A 17,208-nucleotide genomic window follows, 5' to 3' on the forward strand; every position below is an offset into this window, starting at 1 on the left:
GTTGATTGTTTGAGTACTCGGTATTCAGTTATCGACGACCTGCATTTCATTTATTTCTGAGACATTACTGCAAAGAGGCAGTAATTTTTTGGTGAAAATGGCTTCGCAAAAAAAAAAATCTTTTTTTCTGACTAATTGGTCACATATTGCGCCGACTTTGCTTCTGTTGATATTCTTTCAAGTTTATGGCTGGATCAAGACGACTTCGGTGGGGTACTTTGACAAATGTCTATGAAACTGAGATGACAACGGGGAGAAACTTCCATGCATGACTTGATTAATATAAAGACACGTAAATTGGACACTTCATCACGGCCATCGCAAATATCTGAAAGAAAATCACATGAAGAGTGTGGAAGTTCGTTACAAATTCCTCTGTGTGATACCGAGCTGTTCAGTGGGGTTTTTTCCCAGTTTTCACTACATGTTCTCAGCCATTTATACCAAGCATCCCAAGTTGTCACCGGCTCAGAAATTATTCCACTTGCGAACAAAGACTCGTAACGGCTCACTAAATTGTCAAACAATTATCTCTCACTGATGACAATTTAGCTTTGGCTTGGGATGCCTTACGTCAAAGACACGAGAATAAACGCATTTTGATGAATCACCAATTGAGGAAGATATTTGAGATTGAACGGGTGACTTCCGAAAAGGGGAAATCTTTACGAAATCTCCAATACATTATCAATAATTGTTTATCGGTTTTACGGACTTATTATCTGTATTATCCTGGGATCCTTTCTTAGTCTTCTCGGTTTCCTCAAAGTTACCTTATGAGATTTTGACCGCATGGGAGAATTCTCTAACTGATCATAAACAGATCCTCTCATGGGGGCAACTGGACGATTTTATTTCCAATATGAGGAAACCCTTAAATACCAACATAAAACCCAAAGTTACCACGCTTGAACTGATTTCAATCATCACCCCTGTAAAGCTTGCAAGCAAAGTCATACTTTACGAACATGTCTTGTATTTAAATCGTGGTCGTTTGCACAAAGGAGGAAACTAGTAACTGACACCAAAGTTTGTGAAAATTGCCTATCGTATGGCTACGTTACACAGAACTATCAGAGCCACAATGTTTGTCAGAAATGTCAGCAGAATCATCATACGCTCTTACATCCTGACTCTGGTAACGCTTGGAATCGGGATAGACTGCAGAATAACCCGGCGTCGCAGGTTACAACTTTTTGTACTGACGCTGTATATGATGACCAACCGATCTCGTCAGCCGCTGCTTATGCTCCATCATTTTCTCACGTTCAATCCAATTTTACTTGTTCTGGGGATACTACTATTTTACCAACTGATTCGATTGGTTTAGAACACTTAAGAACCAATTTTACGATACGTGTTTTTATTGGCCATGGGTTCCAGGAATCTTTTATATCGAACAGAAATGTAAATAGATATTCGATACCGACTGGGAAGGCTCACACTACCATTTCTGGTCTGGGACGAACTGTTTTAGAAAATTCATCTAAACTTTGCAATCTTGCCATCTTGCCTCACTCATATTTCTAACTGGTCTGATTTAGAGAGCTTTGATTTGGCTGATCCCAACTTTTATAAACCTACTCAAATACACATGTTGTTGGGAAGTGAAGTTCTTCTATATATTTTGAAATTTGATGTGCAAACGAGTGTGACTGGTAGCCTTTTGGTACAGGAGACAGAATTTGGTTGGATTTTGAGTTGGCCACCGAGATCTCGTTTTATTAATATGTTTGCGTCTTTCGTCACATATTCGGACACACTGAATGAGGAAATCAAGAAGTTTTGGGATCTTGAGGAAGTTGCAACTGTGAGGAACTTATTTGAAAATTACATTTGGGGTGAAGATTTTTATAAGAACACAACTACTCGCCAATGTGACGAAAGGTATGTTGTGAGGTTACCCTTTCGGCACTGAAGAAGTTAACCACAAACCACCCGCAAATTCTTAATAAAACGCCTACCGAAGATCTCCTTAACGAAGACTTTCTGAAGCTTGAGGATACGAGTGAAACCAAAACCTTAGGCATTCGATGGAATGCTGTGACTGAAAATTTTCAGTATACTGTATCAAATCTTACTATTCCTTCCGCACCGCAAACTAAGGATAGATATTTTCAGTGGTTGCCAAAATTTTTGATCCAGCTGGATGGCTAGCTCCGATTGTAGTTGTGGCTAAAGATCTTCTCCAGCAATTGTGGATTGACAGAACTGACTGGGATGAGGAAGTCAAACCTCACTCACTCAAGAAATGTAATTTTTCATATCCAATCTTACTGATATTGAATCCATACGAATTCGCCGCTGGATCAAATACTCCCCTGAAAAACTTGTTGAAATCCATGGCTTTTGTAATGCGTCGTCATAATTTAATGAATTTACGTTACAGCACATCATCAAGTGTATCAAATTTCGCATATGCCTTAATAGACACGCTCTGAAAGACTGCGTAGAGTTTCACAGAATGGAGGTCCAAGAACGAAGACGACAAGTTAAAGAGAAGAGATTGTGTTTTAAGTGTCTTTGTTCCTCGCACACTCAAGACTGGTGCTGGTCTCGGAAAACTTGTGTGGTGTGCAACCATAATCATCACACTATGCTAAGCATTAACGACCAAAAGAAGAAAACGACCTTCCGCAATTACTGAACACGTTCTCAGGTGAAGTCCGCACATCTGCTAAAAATCATAACGGCTACAGACGGACAGAATCTACTACTCAAACTTCAGTGAAATGATCTGATCTTTTATTGCGTGAAGGCCTAAGTGATCGCTGTAGGATGCACGTATTCTTGCCCACTGCTATAGCAAGGGTGTTAACTACAACCGAACCTAGGAAGGCAAGGAAAATGCTGAATTCTGCCGGTGTTCAGACTGTCATTCAGTTAATAGTAAACCGACTACTCCTTCGTAATACAAATAAAAATTAGAGCGAGTACTGCACCATTAGCCTTCAACCGTACCATGATCCATCCGCCAAGGTACAAATAACGGGCATTGTGAAGGTCCATTTAAATACCCCACTTCCGCAAGGGACTTAGGAAAGAAATCTTAAAACTGCTTATGATCATCTAACAAATCCACACTTTTTTAAACCTTCCAACATCGAGATTAGCATAGCTAATGACCAGATCTTTAAGATAATTCTCTCCGGTTTAATCCAGACCTCTTCATCGACGCCGATAGAGCAACCTTCCATCTTCGGTTGGATTATATCCGGAGTTTGAAGATATTATTGTAATAGATTGCATCCATGCAACGGGGCCGACATGTTGCTTTCCGGTCAACAACTTTTTATTAAACATTTACCTCAAATTTATTTTAAGATATCTGAATTTTTATGAATTACATTAGTCGCATTGGATTATACAAATTACTTGAACTTTTTGAAATGAATTATCTCTTATAACACTTCACACAATACTTAGTACTATGGATTAACTCAAATTGTATATTTCACGAATATCTTGAAAGCGGTCACCATAAAGATTTTCCTGTCAGTCTGGGAAAGTTTTTACTCAATCTAAAACAGGACTATTTGTCCCTTTCTGTCATGTCTACTTACTTTTGTAATTTATAAATTTACTTGTGCCTTAACCTCGCAACTGGTAAGCTGCCGCTATTTTAAATAAAACTGAATCCTTTACAATCTGAATTACTGTTTTTTCTGTTTTATTTCTTTTACCTGTTTACATTTCTGGGAGCTCTAACTCTTATAGTCCATTCCAGCTAAATCCATCTGGAAATTGTACAGGCATTGTGCTACCTTTAGCTTTCCAAAAATATAGAATTATTGAGGAAATTCCATCCAGAGATTCCCAAACTCAGGTTCGCATGCCGATTTGGAATACCTCGATTTCGATAACGAGTTCAGTCTACATCAATACATTGGCGGGCCACTTATCTGTTTTAATCTCCTCCAGAAATGTCGAAAATGTTTATACAACTCTAACTCTTACAGTCTATTCCAGCTAAATCCATCTGGAAATTGTACAGGCATTGTGCTACCTTTAGCTTTCCAAAAATATAGAATTTTTGAGGAAATTCCATCCAGAGATTCCCAAACTCAGGTTCGCATGCCGATTTAGAAAAATTGGAATACCTCGATTTCGATAACGAGTTCAGTCAACATCAATACATTGGCGGGCCACTTATCTGTTTTAATCTCCTCCAGAAATGTCGAAAATGTTTATACAACTGTAGGCCTCCAATTTTTGGGTGTTTGTTTCACCCACCGTAAAGCTGATTACATGGTGAAAAAGTACTCCCCTTTACCATTCCATACATGCTTCACTTTACCATTCCACACATTTTGAAAAAATTCCTTCCAGAAATGTCCGGTTCGTACAAAAAACCTTAAAAATAAAATATCTCGATTTCTATAACGATTTCAGGAAAGTTTTTTATTTTGGGGAATTCTGCTCCCTTAGGGCTTTCTTTTGAAAGTCACTTTTCTTTTTCAATTTTTTCTAGAAATGCCCGAAAAACGTATTTAAAATTTGTTGCCAAAATTGTATGTGAATTCACAGCTATACAAATGACGATATATAAGTGAAACCCACTGAAACGGATTCGTCTCGTTTTAAGTTTTCTTTGGTTGTCCAAATTTTTAAAATCGGCCCAAAATCCACTGATACATATTGATTTTAATTTTGTGTTCCAATCTCATCCATTCTTGTTTCAAAACAACTTTAACTAACAACATTTACTTCACACCCTTCATTTGTTGTTCGATTTTTTTTTAAATTTTGCATATGATCTCGCTAACACATCAGCTCTTACAATTTCAAATGTCCTTTTCTTGATCTCACACGGCATATTATTAAAGACACGCAAAAAACGTGATCGCTGAGGACCTTATTGCATTGGTGACCATAAACATATGTTTATACACACATTTATTGTAAATTATTAATCTTGTTTCTTTGTATTTTTAATTTAAGGTTTAATGCATTATTTATTGAAGAAGTACAGACACACCAACAACTTGCGCCCTAGGAAGATGCTAAAGAATATAAAATATTATGAAAAATAAATAAAATATGATATAAATGTATTTCGTTAAATTTAAAATGTTTGGTATTTTCTAGGTAATTGCGGAATGGGAGTTGGAGTTGATGATCGTTCGCCCCGCAGAAGATGCAAGTGAAAATAAGCAACGATGGCCCCGCAGTACTAACTCTCAGCCGCTTGGGTCTCCGAGTGCCAAGTTTGCAAAATTGTGCGCTTGTGCTGCGTGGTTTTAACAAATTGCTCATCCTAACAATCAGCCAAATTTAGTAAAATGTATATCTAATATCCGCTATTATTACGCCACACATGCTGAGATAAAATGTTGCATATCGTAACCCAGTATTAAACAATCGTTTTAGCAAAGTTTTTTATAGGTACACTTCCGATTCTTCAAAAGCAGTTGATTTCAATACAATGTTAACACAGCTGCCAGCACTACGCAAAAATAGTGCCAAATTCCATTACCAGCAAGACACAAGACACCACAACGAGTTCAAACACAAACTCTTTATAACTTATCCAACAAATACAATATCAGCACTTAAAGATACGTACAGCGGTCAAAAAAAGTATTCATCATTCAATGTTTTTTTTTAATAAGTCTACAAAAGACAATTGGAATAAAAACATATTAAACTAATGATGCAGTAGTGCTTGTGTGATATATATGTACACAATTTCATTGTTTTTAAAGAAAAAAATAGTATTTATTGGAACAAAAAGGGCCATTTTACAGCTGAACACAAAAAATTAAACAAAAAAAGTATTCATCATTGCAAAAAAACAAAAAAATAAATAACATAATTTAAAAAAATTAATACTTTGTTATTCGACCACCGCGTCTTATAACTTCTTTTAAACGGTTTGACATCGATTGGACTAATTTAGCGGTTATATTTTGGTCTATATTAGTCCATTCCTCCATTATCACCTGTTGCATTTGACTCTTGCTCGAAAAATTGCGCGTTCTCAATCTGCGTTCGAGATGTTCCCAAAGATGTTCAATTGGGTTCAAGTCGGGACTTTGAGGAGGAGTTTTAATGACTTTGGGGCAGTTATACAGCATCCACATCTTGGTATTTAAAGCAGAATGTTTGGGGTCATTATCTTGATAATATTGAAAGTTATTACCAAGCCCAAGTTTTACAGCACTATCTTTTAAATTCCTCTTTAAAATGTCAATGTAATACTTATGATCCATTACTCCATTAATAATTTCAAGATTTCCCGCTCCTGAAGCCGCCATACACCCCCAAACCATTAAACCACCTCCACCATGTTTTACAGTAGCAACTGTGTTTCGTTCTTCAAGCTCTGTATTTGGTTTTCTGTACACTATGACCTTTCCATCGCACCCAAAAAGATTAAACTTGCTCTCGTCTGCAAAAATGACTGTTTTCCAAAATGATTCGGGCTGTTTTACATACATTTTTGCGAAGTTTAGCCTTTTCACTCGGTTTATTTTATTTATAAAGGGCTTCTTACGTGCAGTTCTTCCTCTGTAACTATGCCTTTTGAGTGTATTTCGAATTGTTTGTGTAGTAACTTCCTTCCCTAAATATTCCATAGTGTTTTTACGAAGAATGGTCGCATTTGTCTACGGAGTTTTCTGAACTTGCCGCACTAGCCAACGCACATCTCCAACTGAAAGTGCTTTTGGTCGACCAGATCTTGGTTTATTGTCAACAGTTTTCGTTTCTGTCCACTTTCTGATGATGGATTGTATAGTAGATCGTGGTCTATTTAATATTTCACTGATAGTTTTTTGAGTTAAACCATTCCTGTGGTGTTTTATTATCAAAACTTTTACCTCATCAGAAACCTCGTTTTGCTTACGACCCATTTTGACAAAAACTATATTTTCAATGAAATTAAATATTTGCTGTCAAGGGCAAAGCCTCCTTTACTAAATAAAACAGAAAAGGGGGATTCCCAAATAATATTTGAATTTGACTTTGATGATAGCACATCAATGATGAATACTTTTTTTGTTCTGTTTTTGGTGTTATTATATAAAATTGCATTTTTTGCGCTAATTAAATTTATTTTTTGAATTTATTTTAAAACATATTACGAAAAATAAACTATTGCATAAAACTGCATTATTTGTTTACTTTAAATTTTCAATTTCAATTACCCAAAATAAGTGAATTTATTATCAATTTTGCTAATGATGAATACTTTTTTTGACCGCTGTATATTATTTGCTTCATTGCAACATTCAATTTTATAAGTCCAGCATTGGACATGTCCAGGTGTATTATAATATTAAAATTGATTTTTTTTATAGCCACCACCGACGGATGGGGTATATTCATTTTGTCATTCCGTTTGCAACACATCGAAATATCCATTTCCGACCCTATAAAGTATATATATTTTGGATCAGCGTAAAAATCTAAGACGATCTAGACATGTCCGTCCGTCTGTCTGTTGAAATCACACTACAGTCTTCAAAAATAGAGATATTGAGCTGAAATTTTGGACAGATTCTTTTTTTGTCCATAAGCAGGTTAAGTTCGAAGATGGGCTATATCGGACTATATCTTGATATAGCCTCCATATAGACCGATCCGCCGATTTAGGGTCTTAGGCCCATAAAGGCCACATTTATTATCCGATTTTGCTGAAATTTGGAACAGTGAGTTGTGTTAGGCCCTTCAACATCCTCCGTCAATTTGATTCAGATCGGTTTAGATTTGGATATAGCTGCCATATAGACCGATCCTCCGATTTAGGGTCATAGGCCCATAAAAGCTACATTTATTACCCGATTTTGCGAAAATTTGGGACAGTGAGTTGTATTAGGTCCTTCAACATCCTCCGTCAATTTGGCTCAGATCGGTCCAGATTTGGATATAGCTGCCATATAGACCGATATCTTGGTTTAGGTTTTGGGGCCACAAAAAGCGCATTATTGTCCGATGTTGCCGAAATTTGGGACAAAGAGTTAAGTTAAGCCCCTCCACATATTTCTGCAATTAGGTCTAGATCGATCAAGATTTGCATATAGCTGTCATAAAAAACCGATCTCTCGATTTAAAATCTTGGCGCCATAAAAGGCGCATTTTTAATCCGATTGCACTGAAATTTGATACACTGACTTATGTTATGCTTTTAGACATGCGTGTCGTATATAGTTCAGATCGGTTTAATTTTAGATATATGTAACTACTAAAAAGACCAATATTTTGTTATATACAATTAAACAATAGCTTTTACTTATTAGTATCTGGTCCAAATGGGAACATTTATTGATATAGCTGCTATGGGGCATAAGGTATGAATTTTGAAAGGATTTTGAAAGGTGGTTCACATATATATCCGAGGTGGTGGGTATCCAAAGTTCGGCCCGGCCGAACTTAACGCCTTTTTACTTGTTTTTAATTCACTTTTACAAACAAACCTCATAAGAGAATGCTTGTTTGTTTTTTGATTTGCAGAGCAAAGGCAAGAACGCCCACAGTTCTGCCAAACGTACCTCAGTGACATGGACATCGTAATCAACTCACTCTCATTATTAGTCGTCATCGTCTTTTCATTATCATTAACAGCCACTGCCAAAGCATTTTAGTGGACATCACACCGTCACAATTCATTATACAGCTGGTGGTCGTAATTGCTATGCTCGTCTCCATTCCCGTGCTAATAACTGTTGCAAGAAGAAGTATGGACACAACAACAAAATTACAAAAATAAGTTTGGATAAATTAACAAAACAATGTCTTCGCTAATGTACTTGAAGAGTGGCATGCAAAACTCAAAAAATAATTTTTTTGAGTTAATGATTTATAAACCATAAAATTTTGAAAACTAAAAATTCGTTTTCTGCAAAATCCATTTTTTGAGTTATGTCACTTTTCAAGTACATTAGCGTTATTTATGATTCAAATTCACCTTATTAGAGCAAATTACGGTAACAGTTTTGTTGTTGCGTTCAAGTCCAACTTTCGCAGATTGATCACTTGTCGTTGGGGCGTAGTAGTCCCATTTTCTTTAGTATTGGTATTCTCTCTCAGAGAGAGGTTTTCGTTAACCATTTGTCGCCAGTAGTTTTACCGGCATGTACAATAAAGCCCATTTTTTGGCCTGTGACAGTAGAGCATCAACTTCAGCGGACTCCTATGCACAAAATACTTAAATAAAAATTTGCAAAGTATTAATTTAAAACCCCACTTACATTTGCTAATGTGTACGATACTCTCTCAGATTTCAAACAGGACTTCCGGAATTTCTTCACTCAAAAAAATGTGGTACCACCCTACAGATGAAATTGCTGACTATCTCAATGTTATAGTTTCCAACTTTCTTTGTTTGACCGGATGTAATGGGTGTTCCGAAAGTTGATATTATCCATTTCTCTTATCTTATCTTTAGAGAAAATCAGCGAAAGTGGATCCAGTAGCAATTTCCTCAAGTAAATCCAACTTTTCACATTTAATTATAGGCATGCAATATTGGGGTATTTTTTAAGGTTTTTACTTCACTATTTGGTGGCCCAAATGCTAAAAAACAACAAATTGGGCTACTTTTCGGAAAGTTTTGAATTCAGAAATATGTTTCCCATAGATTTAATGATATAGATAATATGTACACTGTACACAACAATACAATATTTGGGGTCTTTTTGCATATGTGCATATATGAATATGGGATGAAATTGTATTATGAAAATACACTACATACAAATTTCAGGACGAAACTGGACCTCAATTTAAAAACGATTTTATTTTTGGGGTGCATTTGCAAACTTTGGGGTTATATCTCATTAAACAAAAGCCATCCAAATTTGAGGTCGTGTCATTTTAGGTACTTTCATGGGGCCTACTTCATATTCTTATTGAGGAACGTGTGTAAACAATCGTCATCCAGCAAAATCTGATCAATATTGCAGGGTTACCAAACTCAAACATGTCTTGAAATACTATTGAACATACAGGAATATTGACAGTGGCCTTATAATCGGCGAAGAGATGTAAGTATCGACTTGGCCAGAATAGGGATTGATAGGGCCAAATTATCACATAGATTATTCATTTTAATCCTTCAATCACACGGTATACTTTAGATTATTTTGTATGCAGGTTATTATTTTATATGCAGGTTATTATTTTGTATGCAGGATTATCTTGTATACAGGTTATAGAATCAGCCACATCGCAAATACGAGCTGATGTATCCTCATCGTCGCCATTATCGTGTACCACCAGCTGGGAAAAAGTTTTATTTTCATATCCTCAGCAAACTCTCTGTATGATTAACCAGATTTTTTCTTTGTCTCTGTAGGAGAAAGTACCTGTATCAAGGCCATTGGTTTGATTCCTTGGTAAAACTTCCGGACTTCATTCTGACTTCTGTACATCTCGATTCGCTCACGTTTTTCCATTTCTCTTTTCTTTCTGTGGAATAGACGTTTTTCGGTAATGACATCACCAACAAACGTTTTATTCTTTTTCGTGTATCGAAGTTTTGTTATTCACTGTATAAGAAAGAATGATTTGTATGTAAACATTCTTTCTCTGGTATTAACTATACAGTCGATTCTACAAGTTGACGTGGGAAAAAAAATTTTACCTACCTGCAAAAATAGGCATATATCAAGCGGTTTAAAGTGAACATAACGATTGCCTTGAAACCCATATTTATTTTCTAAAACTTTTTAATGACACAACATTTTGTTTAAAATACAATTCACCCAATATTAAAATTGCTGATAACACTTTGAAGGAAACTTATTATATTCCATCCAAAAAAAATGTATCAAAACTGTTGCTAATTTTCTACACTTTGGTTAATTCTAATTATTAAACCACATCGAAAGTCAAAAAAGAGTATATTCGCTGGTTTTTGCTTATCAGTAACTTCACATTAATTTCATTGAAATAATATAAAATATGTATATTGCTTTTCAAGAACAACTGCATTTTTCAACAGACATATTGGGTATTGTGCTGTACATTAATTTCATGGTCATATCAAAGTATAATAAAGTAAGAGCACTCAATTTCTGTGGAGAACAGCACGGTTTAGCTGATATAGTCAGCGATGTAATATGTGTATGGGTATATTTCTCTAAGTATCCCACGTTGCATTCGCCATTACAGAAGTAAGCTTCAAAGTGCTGCGGTGCAACAATGAAATTCCATCCAAAATTTGTAAAATTGATTTTGAGGGGATATCGACAACACCTTATTTCGTTATCGTTTTCTTGGCAATCCAATCCGGCATTTCTCTTTGCTCTTCCTTTATTTTTCGATGCCACCTCTAGATATAATGTCTAAAAGAGGAAAATAAAAGAAAAGTTAAAAATCTTTGAAAACATAAAATTTAAGGAAAATGGAGAATATAATATTAAAATTTGATTATATTTAATACTATTATTTGGAGCTTTACAGTAGAGAACGGTTTAATATTGCCTGCAAAGGCAATATTACTTGAAAAAAAATATTGCCTTTGCAGTCATCACACATCATTTCAGAAGAACATCATATAATACAATTCCAAAAGAGCGAATATGACGAAATCGAATTTGGCATTACATGTCTTAGAATAATCATTCGATTAGCCATTTAGTAAACAATAGGAATGCCGACTGAATAGTCCATACACATTACGAGTATTAAACGGCCAAGGGTTTCATTAAGGCGAATTGGGGTACATATTACGGCCAAACGGCAGAATGGATTTTAATGAAATTGATATCAATCAAAAAATATTTTTGCAGAGAATCAACGAATATATATGAAAATAAATTTTCCTTGAAGAAAAGCCATGAAAATGGGCAATTGTCTTTCAATAAAAGAAGAAGAATCATAATCACAGCAAATTTTTGTTGGTATTTTTCTAAAGCATTCGTTATCGGTGTGAATGCAAAGCAGGGATGATAAATGAGTTTGGCAATTAGTTATTAAAAATAATTTCAAAAGGCACTTTTTGTTGTTGTTGTTGTAGCAGTTAATTGTGTTCTATCTTTCGTCTGCTTGATTCTGTTGAGTGTCAAGACCCAGGAACTCTGCGACTAAGATGGGGTGCGTTCACAGAAATCTGGGTCTGAGTCGAGTGGGTCTGGCCGGGCAATTAAACAGGTGACATGTATCGTGCGGTCCCTGGTTACAATCGGGACATACATCTCGCACGTCGGCATCAATCCTAGCTCTGTAAGAGTTGAGGCGGCTGCATCTGCCGGAGCGTAATTGAGCCGGAACTACTCTGGTTTGCCGGGGTAGGTCGATTTCTTCAGGTGCAATGGGAGGCGGTCGTTCTCCAAGGACTACATTCACCCGGTAGCCAATTACCGCATCTGCTACCGTGTCTGCATGAATGTTGTTAAGAACTGCTTGATATGCCGATTAATCTAGAGGTTCTCTCTTGTAGCGCTGAACCTCACGCTCTAGATCATGTAGATCTACCTTAAGGGTTCTGGACGGCGGATATCTATCCACAAGATGATAATTTGGATGGTCTCCTCGATAACAGCCCAAAATGTATTGCTTAGACAGCATGTAGTTATGTCTTCGCACTGGTAGGATCTTTGTCTCCTGATGGAGGTGGTCCACATGAGCACTGAGGAGACAGCCCGTCGCAGTTCAGAGGGCGGCATTCTGACAGATCTGAATATTATTCCACTGCATGTCACAAAGTTGACGAGACCACACTGGCGCTGCATAACTTACCACAGTCCGGCTAATTGCTTTGTACGTGGTCAACAAGGTTTCTTTGTCTGCACCCCAAGTGCTGCCAGCAAGTGACTTGAGGACCTTGTTTCTACTTTTGACTTTATCGAAGATTGCTGTGGCATGCGTAAGAGCTGTCAAATGTGACGCCAAGTATTTTGGACACTTGATGGTCGGAATCATTTCTCTATCGACCATAACAGTCAGCTCAGTATTCAGCTCACGCGTATTTGTAGTGAACAATGTGGCTGAAAATTTGGTGGCGGATTTGGATCAGATTTCTTGAAGTGAAATATGAGGCAAGTTCGTTGAGGTAGACGTTCAACCTATCGCAGATGTCATCAATGGGTGGGGGCCTGATGCCATGATCGTACAATCGTCCGCATATGATACGATCTCTATGCCGTCTGGAGAGGGTGGAATGGAGGATAGGTAGAGGTTAAACAGTGCCGGAAATATCACACCACCTTGGGGAACTCCCTGCTTCACTATACGGTGCTTAGACTTTTTATCGCTAAATTCCGCATATGACTGGAGACCACACAGATAGTTCGCAACCCATCGTTTCAGGCCTGGCTGGAGGGACGTTTTGTTGATGTCCTCATTTATTTTGGCATGGCTGACCATATCGAATGCCTTCGATAGGTCCAGTGCCACGAGGACCGTCCTATCACATGGCCTGGGCTGATTGAAGCCATGGTAAATGTATGCGGTGATGGCATGCAAAGCTGTTGTTGTGCAGTGCAGTCTCCGAAATCCATGTTGATGCTCGGCGAATGGAAATTATCCTACGAGGCTCGGGAGGAGTAATGCCTCAAGCGTCTTTGCCACGTGTGAGAGAAGGGAGAGCGGTCTGTACGACTCCCCCAAACTCGGGTCTTTTCCAGGCTTCAGTAGCGGGATCACTCTGCCCAGGCAGTTCACTGAAGCGGCGATTGGTATACTCTGTGAAGATAGCCCAATAGACCTTCTTACGATTGATAAAGGTCCGGCGCTCAGAGGTTATGACGTCGGGTGGTCGGTCGATGGTGAGAGGTGGTCTGACCCCAGAAAGATGACGGCTTGCCAGGATACGTCACTCAGGAGATCAGGGGATGCAATGGAGATGGCTGGCGAGCTACTGCATCTCCTCGTAACCTAGTGGGGGCATCCTCATTCACCGTGCAAAACGTGAAGCTTTCAATCTGCTCTGCCAGAGCTATGCCACGCTGGTCGTTACCTAGCGGTTCTGGCAAACCGAACCATGCCATGAAGTGTGATGTGCATTAAAGTCCACTAGAACCAGACGATTATGGCCAGATAGCAACCCACTTATATCGGGGTTGTAAGCCTGGCCATTAATCGGGATACAGCTACCAACCGGCGGTATGTTGTATAGCTCTATCTCGGCAGTACCGGACCTCACTGCTATCCCCATGCATTCCATGTAGGCGTCACTAGCGTCAAGCGCAGGCAAGATAGGTCTATATTGCACGGAATGGTGTATGTATGTTACATAGTGCGACGACGAGGACGCAGAAAGCGACCACGACGACGCTTGTGACCCACTGCTGGCTATGTTTGCACAACACTTTGCGACATAACCTGTATGACTATACTCCCGTAGTGAAGTGAGGCCAGAGCAAGATCGGAAATGTACCCACTCCATGCTCCGGTTACACCTCACCGACCGATGATGGAGGCGGTTCTAGCAAACCGAACAGGGTCCGGGGTTCTTTTCAATCCCGGCACGCACCAGAAGCATGCGAAGAAGGCACTCCGGGATGTGCCTCTCCCATGATGAAAAAAGACGTACACGTATACTGAGGCGGCAGCCCTTGCCGATGAGGATTTCATCGGGTCTATCCGTTGAGTGCAACCGTCTGGTATGGGATTGCCTATCGTGAATTCGACAGACGGAAGGACATGGCTAGATCGACCCAGGATGTCGAGACGATCAAGAAGATATATATACTTTATGGGGTCATAGATCAATATTTCGAGGTGTTATAAACAGAATGACTAGATTAGTATACCCCCATTCTATGGTGGTGGGTATACAAATAATTTTTTTTGGTTTGTATATCCATATAGACGACGCTATCATTTATCTTGATATGTCCGCAGTGAATAATGATTCTGTGATGAAAAAACGGGATATAGGGCAGGTCACCTTTTCACGAACATACTAAATGGTAAATGTCCGCTTTAGGGTTGTGATCATGTACTTGGGGGTCATATCAGCCTCTAAAACCAACGATCATGATAAGGTAGCACTCAATTACGAGGGTTTTAGAAATATGGTATCAACCAAGCATTAAAATATGGATTCATATTTCAAAGAACCTATACCCCAAAAGTGTTTAACGGACATGTTACCTAATTATGACAAAATGGGGTTCAAATTTAAGATATTTGGAGAAATGTACGAATTTGTTATCCAACTTTTTGGGCCTAGTATCTCAAGAGCCGTTAATCATGGTATTTAATAAAATGTTTTAGGAATAAATAACGAACTGACATGGGCCATATAAAGTCAAGTATCTAAGCACCCACCTCTCCTTAAACTGCTAATAAACTGGACCTATAACCCGATAATAACATGTTCGTTTTAATTAAAGTCATTTAGAAGTGAGAACCTAAACATTTTATATCAAGCATCAGTAGAGTGCGACTTCGAGAAGTGGTTTACGATTTGCTATAAAAAATTATAAAAATGTAGACCCAGAAGAACCTATGAAGGTTTCAAAATATTAGATTTTTAACCAATTCTGATATCAGCAAACACTCTTTACTGATTTTGTAATAAATTTTTTTAACTTACAGGATGCAGTTCCAAATTTTTTAACTTCTAAACAATATTAAATTTTTACCCATTTTTATCGCATTTCGTACATAATTACGTTCAGTTGTGACAATTTTAGACGCACGCTTCGTGGTAAGAACTTAAATATAATTTTACTAGATGTTTTGTTTTAGAAAATTTGATAAAATTTAGTTTTGAAACTCAAAAAACTAAAAGATAACGTGATATATACAAATTCTCAAAGTATATATGAAATTTAACAAATGAAAACAGTAGAAAATTTTTGCCGTTTTTGGCAAAAATTGTTTCTCTACCATTTACAGCAGACTCTCTGATTTTTGTTGATTTTACCAACAAACTTCTCTCAGTGCAACTTTTTAGCAATATTGTACACAAAACTCTGAAGCCAAGATGCAACCACGTAACCTAGAAGTTAAGATTACAAATATAAGGAAATGTTTGTTTTATGTATTGCAAAAGAGGGCACAGTGGAGCGTACCTGGGTGGGATAGCAAAATATTAATTTTAAATTAAATTAATTTTTCTAGGAAACAAAACATTTTACTCTAAAATTTTGATTTTGAGTACATCTATAAAGTATTTTAATTTTTTGAGTGTGTCACTTTTAATTCTTCCTCTACATGTAGTTATTTTACAAACAAAGTGCCTATTAAACCACATCAGTTGTTGTTGATGTTGATGAATTAATGCATGTCCAAAGCAATGAACTTATAAACGCATAATTAAAGTGCATTGTTTCATATTGTTTTCTGGTATACAGCACTACCAATTACAAAAAGGTTATTTTTGAGATCTAAGGAAAAGTTAAAAAAAACACACATGAAATTCAGAAAAACGAAGTCTTTTTTTGAATCGATAGTACGGTCCATATAATTTAATGTTTGAAGATTATTTCATGCAAATGTTGACCGTGACTGCGTCTCAAATGATCAATCCACTTAATCCAATGTTGGAATACTATTTCCAAATTTCCCATTGCGTCAGTTAAAGCGGGCTTGTCTGTATTAAACATGAGATTAAACATAGCCCCACAAAAAATAATCTGACTAATGTTAAACGATCACACAAAACAGATAAAGCGTTAATTTAAGCTGGTATTATAATGATAATTCGTAAAATTAGCTGAAAAGGGTTGTTGAGGAATCTTTAAAAAAATTTGTTGTCGGTATTAGCAGTTTGTGAAGAATCAGGAGTGAACTGCACGTGTACAATATGAGTTCAGGTAGTTGCGAATAACATTTCGCTACGAACCGTCCTTTTTCCAAAACATATATGTATGCGACAAATTGCCACATACTGAAATTTTCTTCGCAACACAGGTAAAAATTTTTCGACAATTCAATATATAAACAATCCGATTTTGTTTTCTAAATAAGAACTCGTTTTAAAAGGAGTGTAAATAATTTTAAGCCAATAATCGAGAGATAGTGGCTAAATGCTATAAAAATGTACATAGTTGAAAAATACTAAATGACTTTTTCAACATAAATTAAGCATTGTTTTTAATATTTTATGTAAATAAATGTGCTTTAGAAATTAAGAAAAAAAATTTTCAAGTACATATGAAGATTTATTTAAGAAATTTGTGATTACAATAATATGTTGAACGGAAAACAACGAAATTTTAACTTGAGTAAATAAAAGCGTTGTCTAACAAAGAAGTGTTAAACTTGTTTAATAGAATTTTGGTTAAGTAAAATTGCTTCCCAAATTCAAGT

At 37.0% G+C, this 17,208-nt stretch overlaps 1 protein-coding gene across 2 annotated transcripts in view; it reads right to left on the bottom strand.

Annotated features, from left to right (window-relative positions):
- Positions 1–10,635: 10,635 nt before the first annotated feature.
- LOC106092992 (uncharacterized) overlaps positions 10,636–17,208 on the bottom strand; it is an 85,731-nt gene continuing 79,158 nt past the window's right edge. The window contains exon 3 of one of the 2 annotated variants that reach the window (XM_013259959.2): positions 10,636–11,288. In XM_013259959.2, coding sequence (XP_013115413.1) covers positions 10,920–11,288 — 369 coding nt within the window. In that variant the 3' untranslated portion in view covers positions 10,636–10,919. The remainder of the gene's footprint in view (positions 11,289–17,208) is intronic. The other variant, XR_009398759.1, reaches the window with a different exon arrangement.

This window comes from Stomoxys calcitrans, chromosome 1, assembly GCF_963082655.1.
Source record: "Stomoxys calcitrans chromosome 1, idStoCalc2.1, whole genome shotgun sequence".
Taxonomy (NCBI): Eukaryota; Metazoa; Arthropoda; class Insecta; order Diptera; family Muscidae; genus Stomoxys; species Stomoxys calcitrans.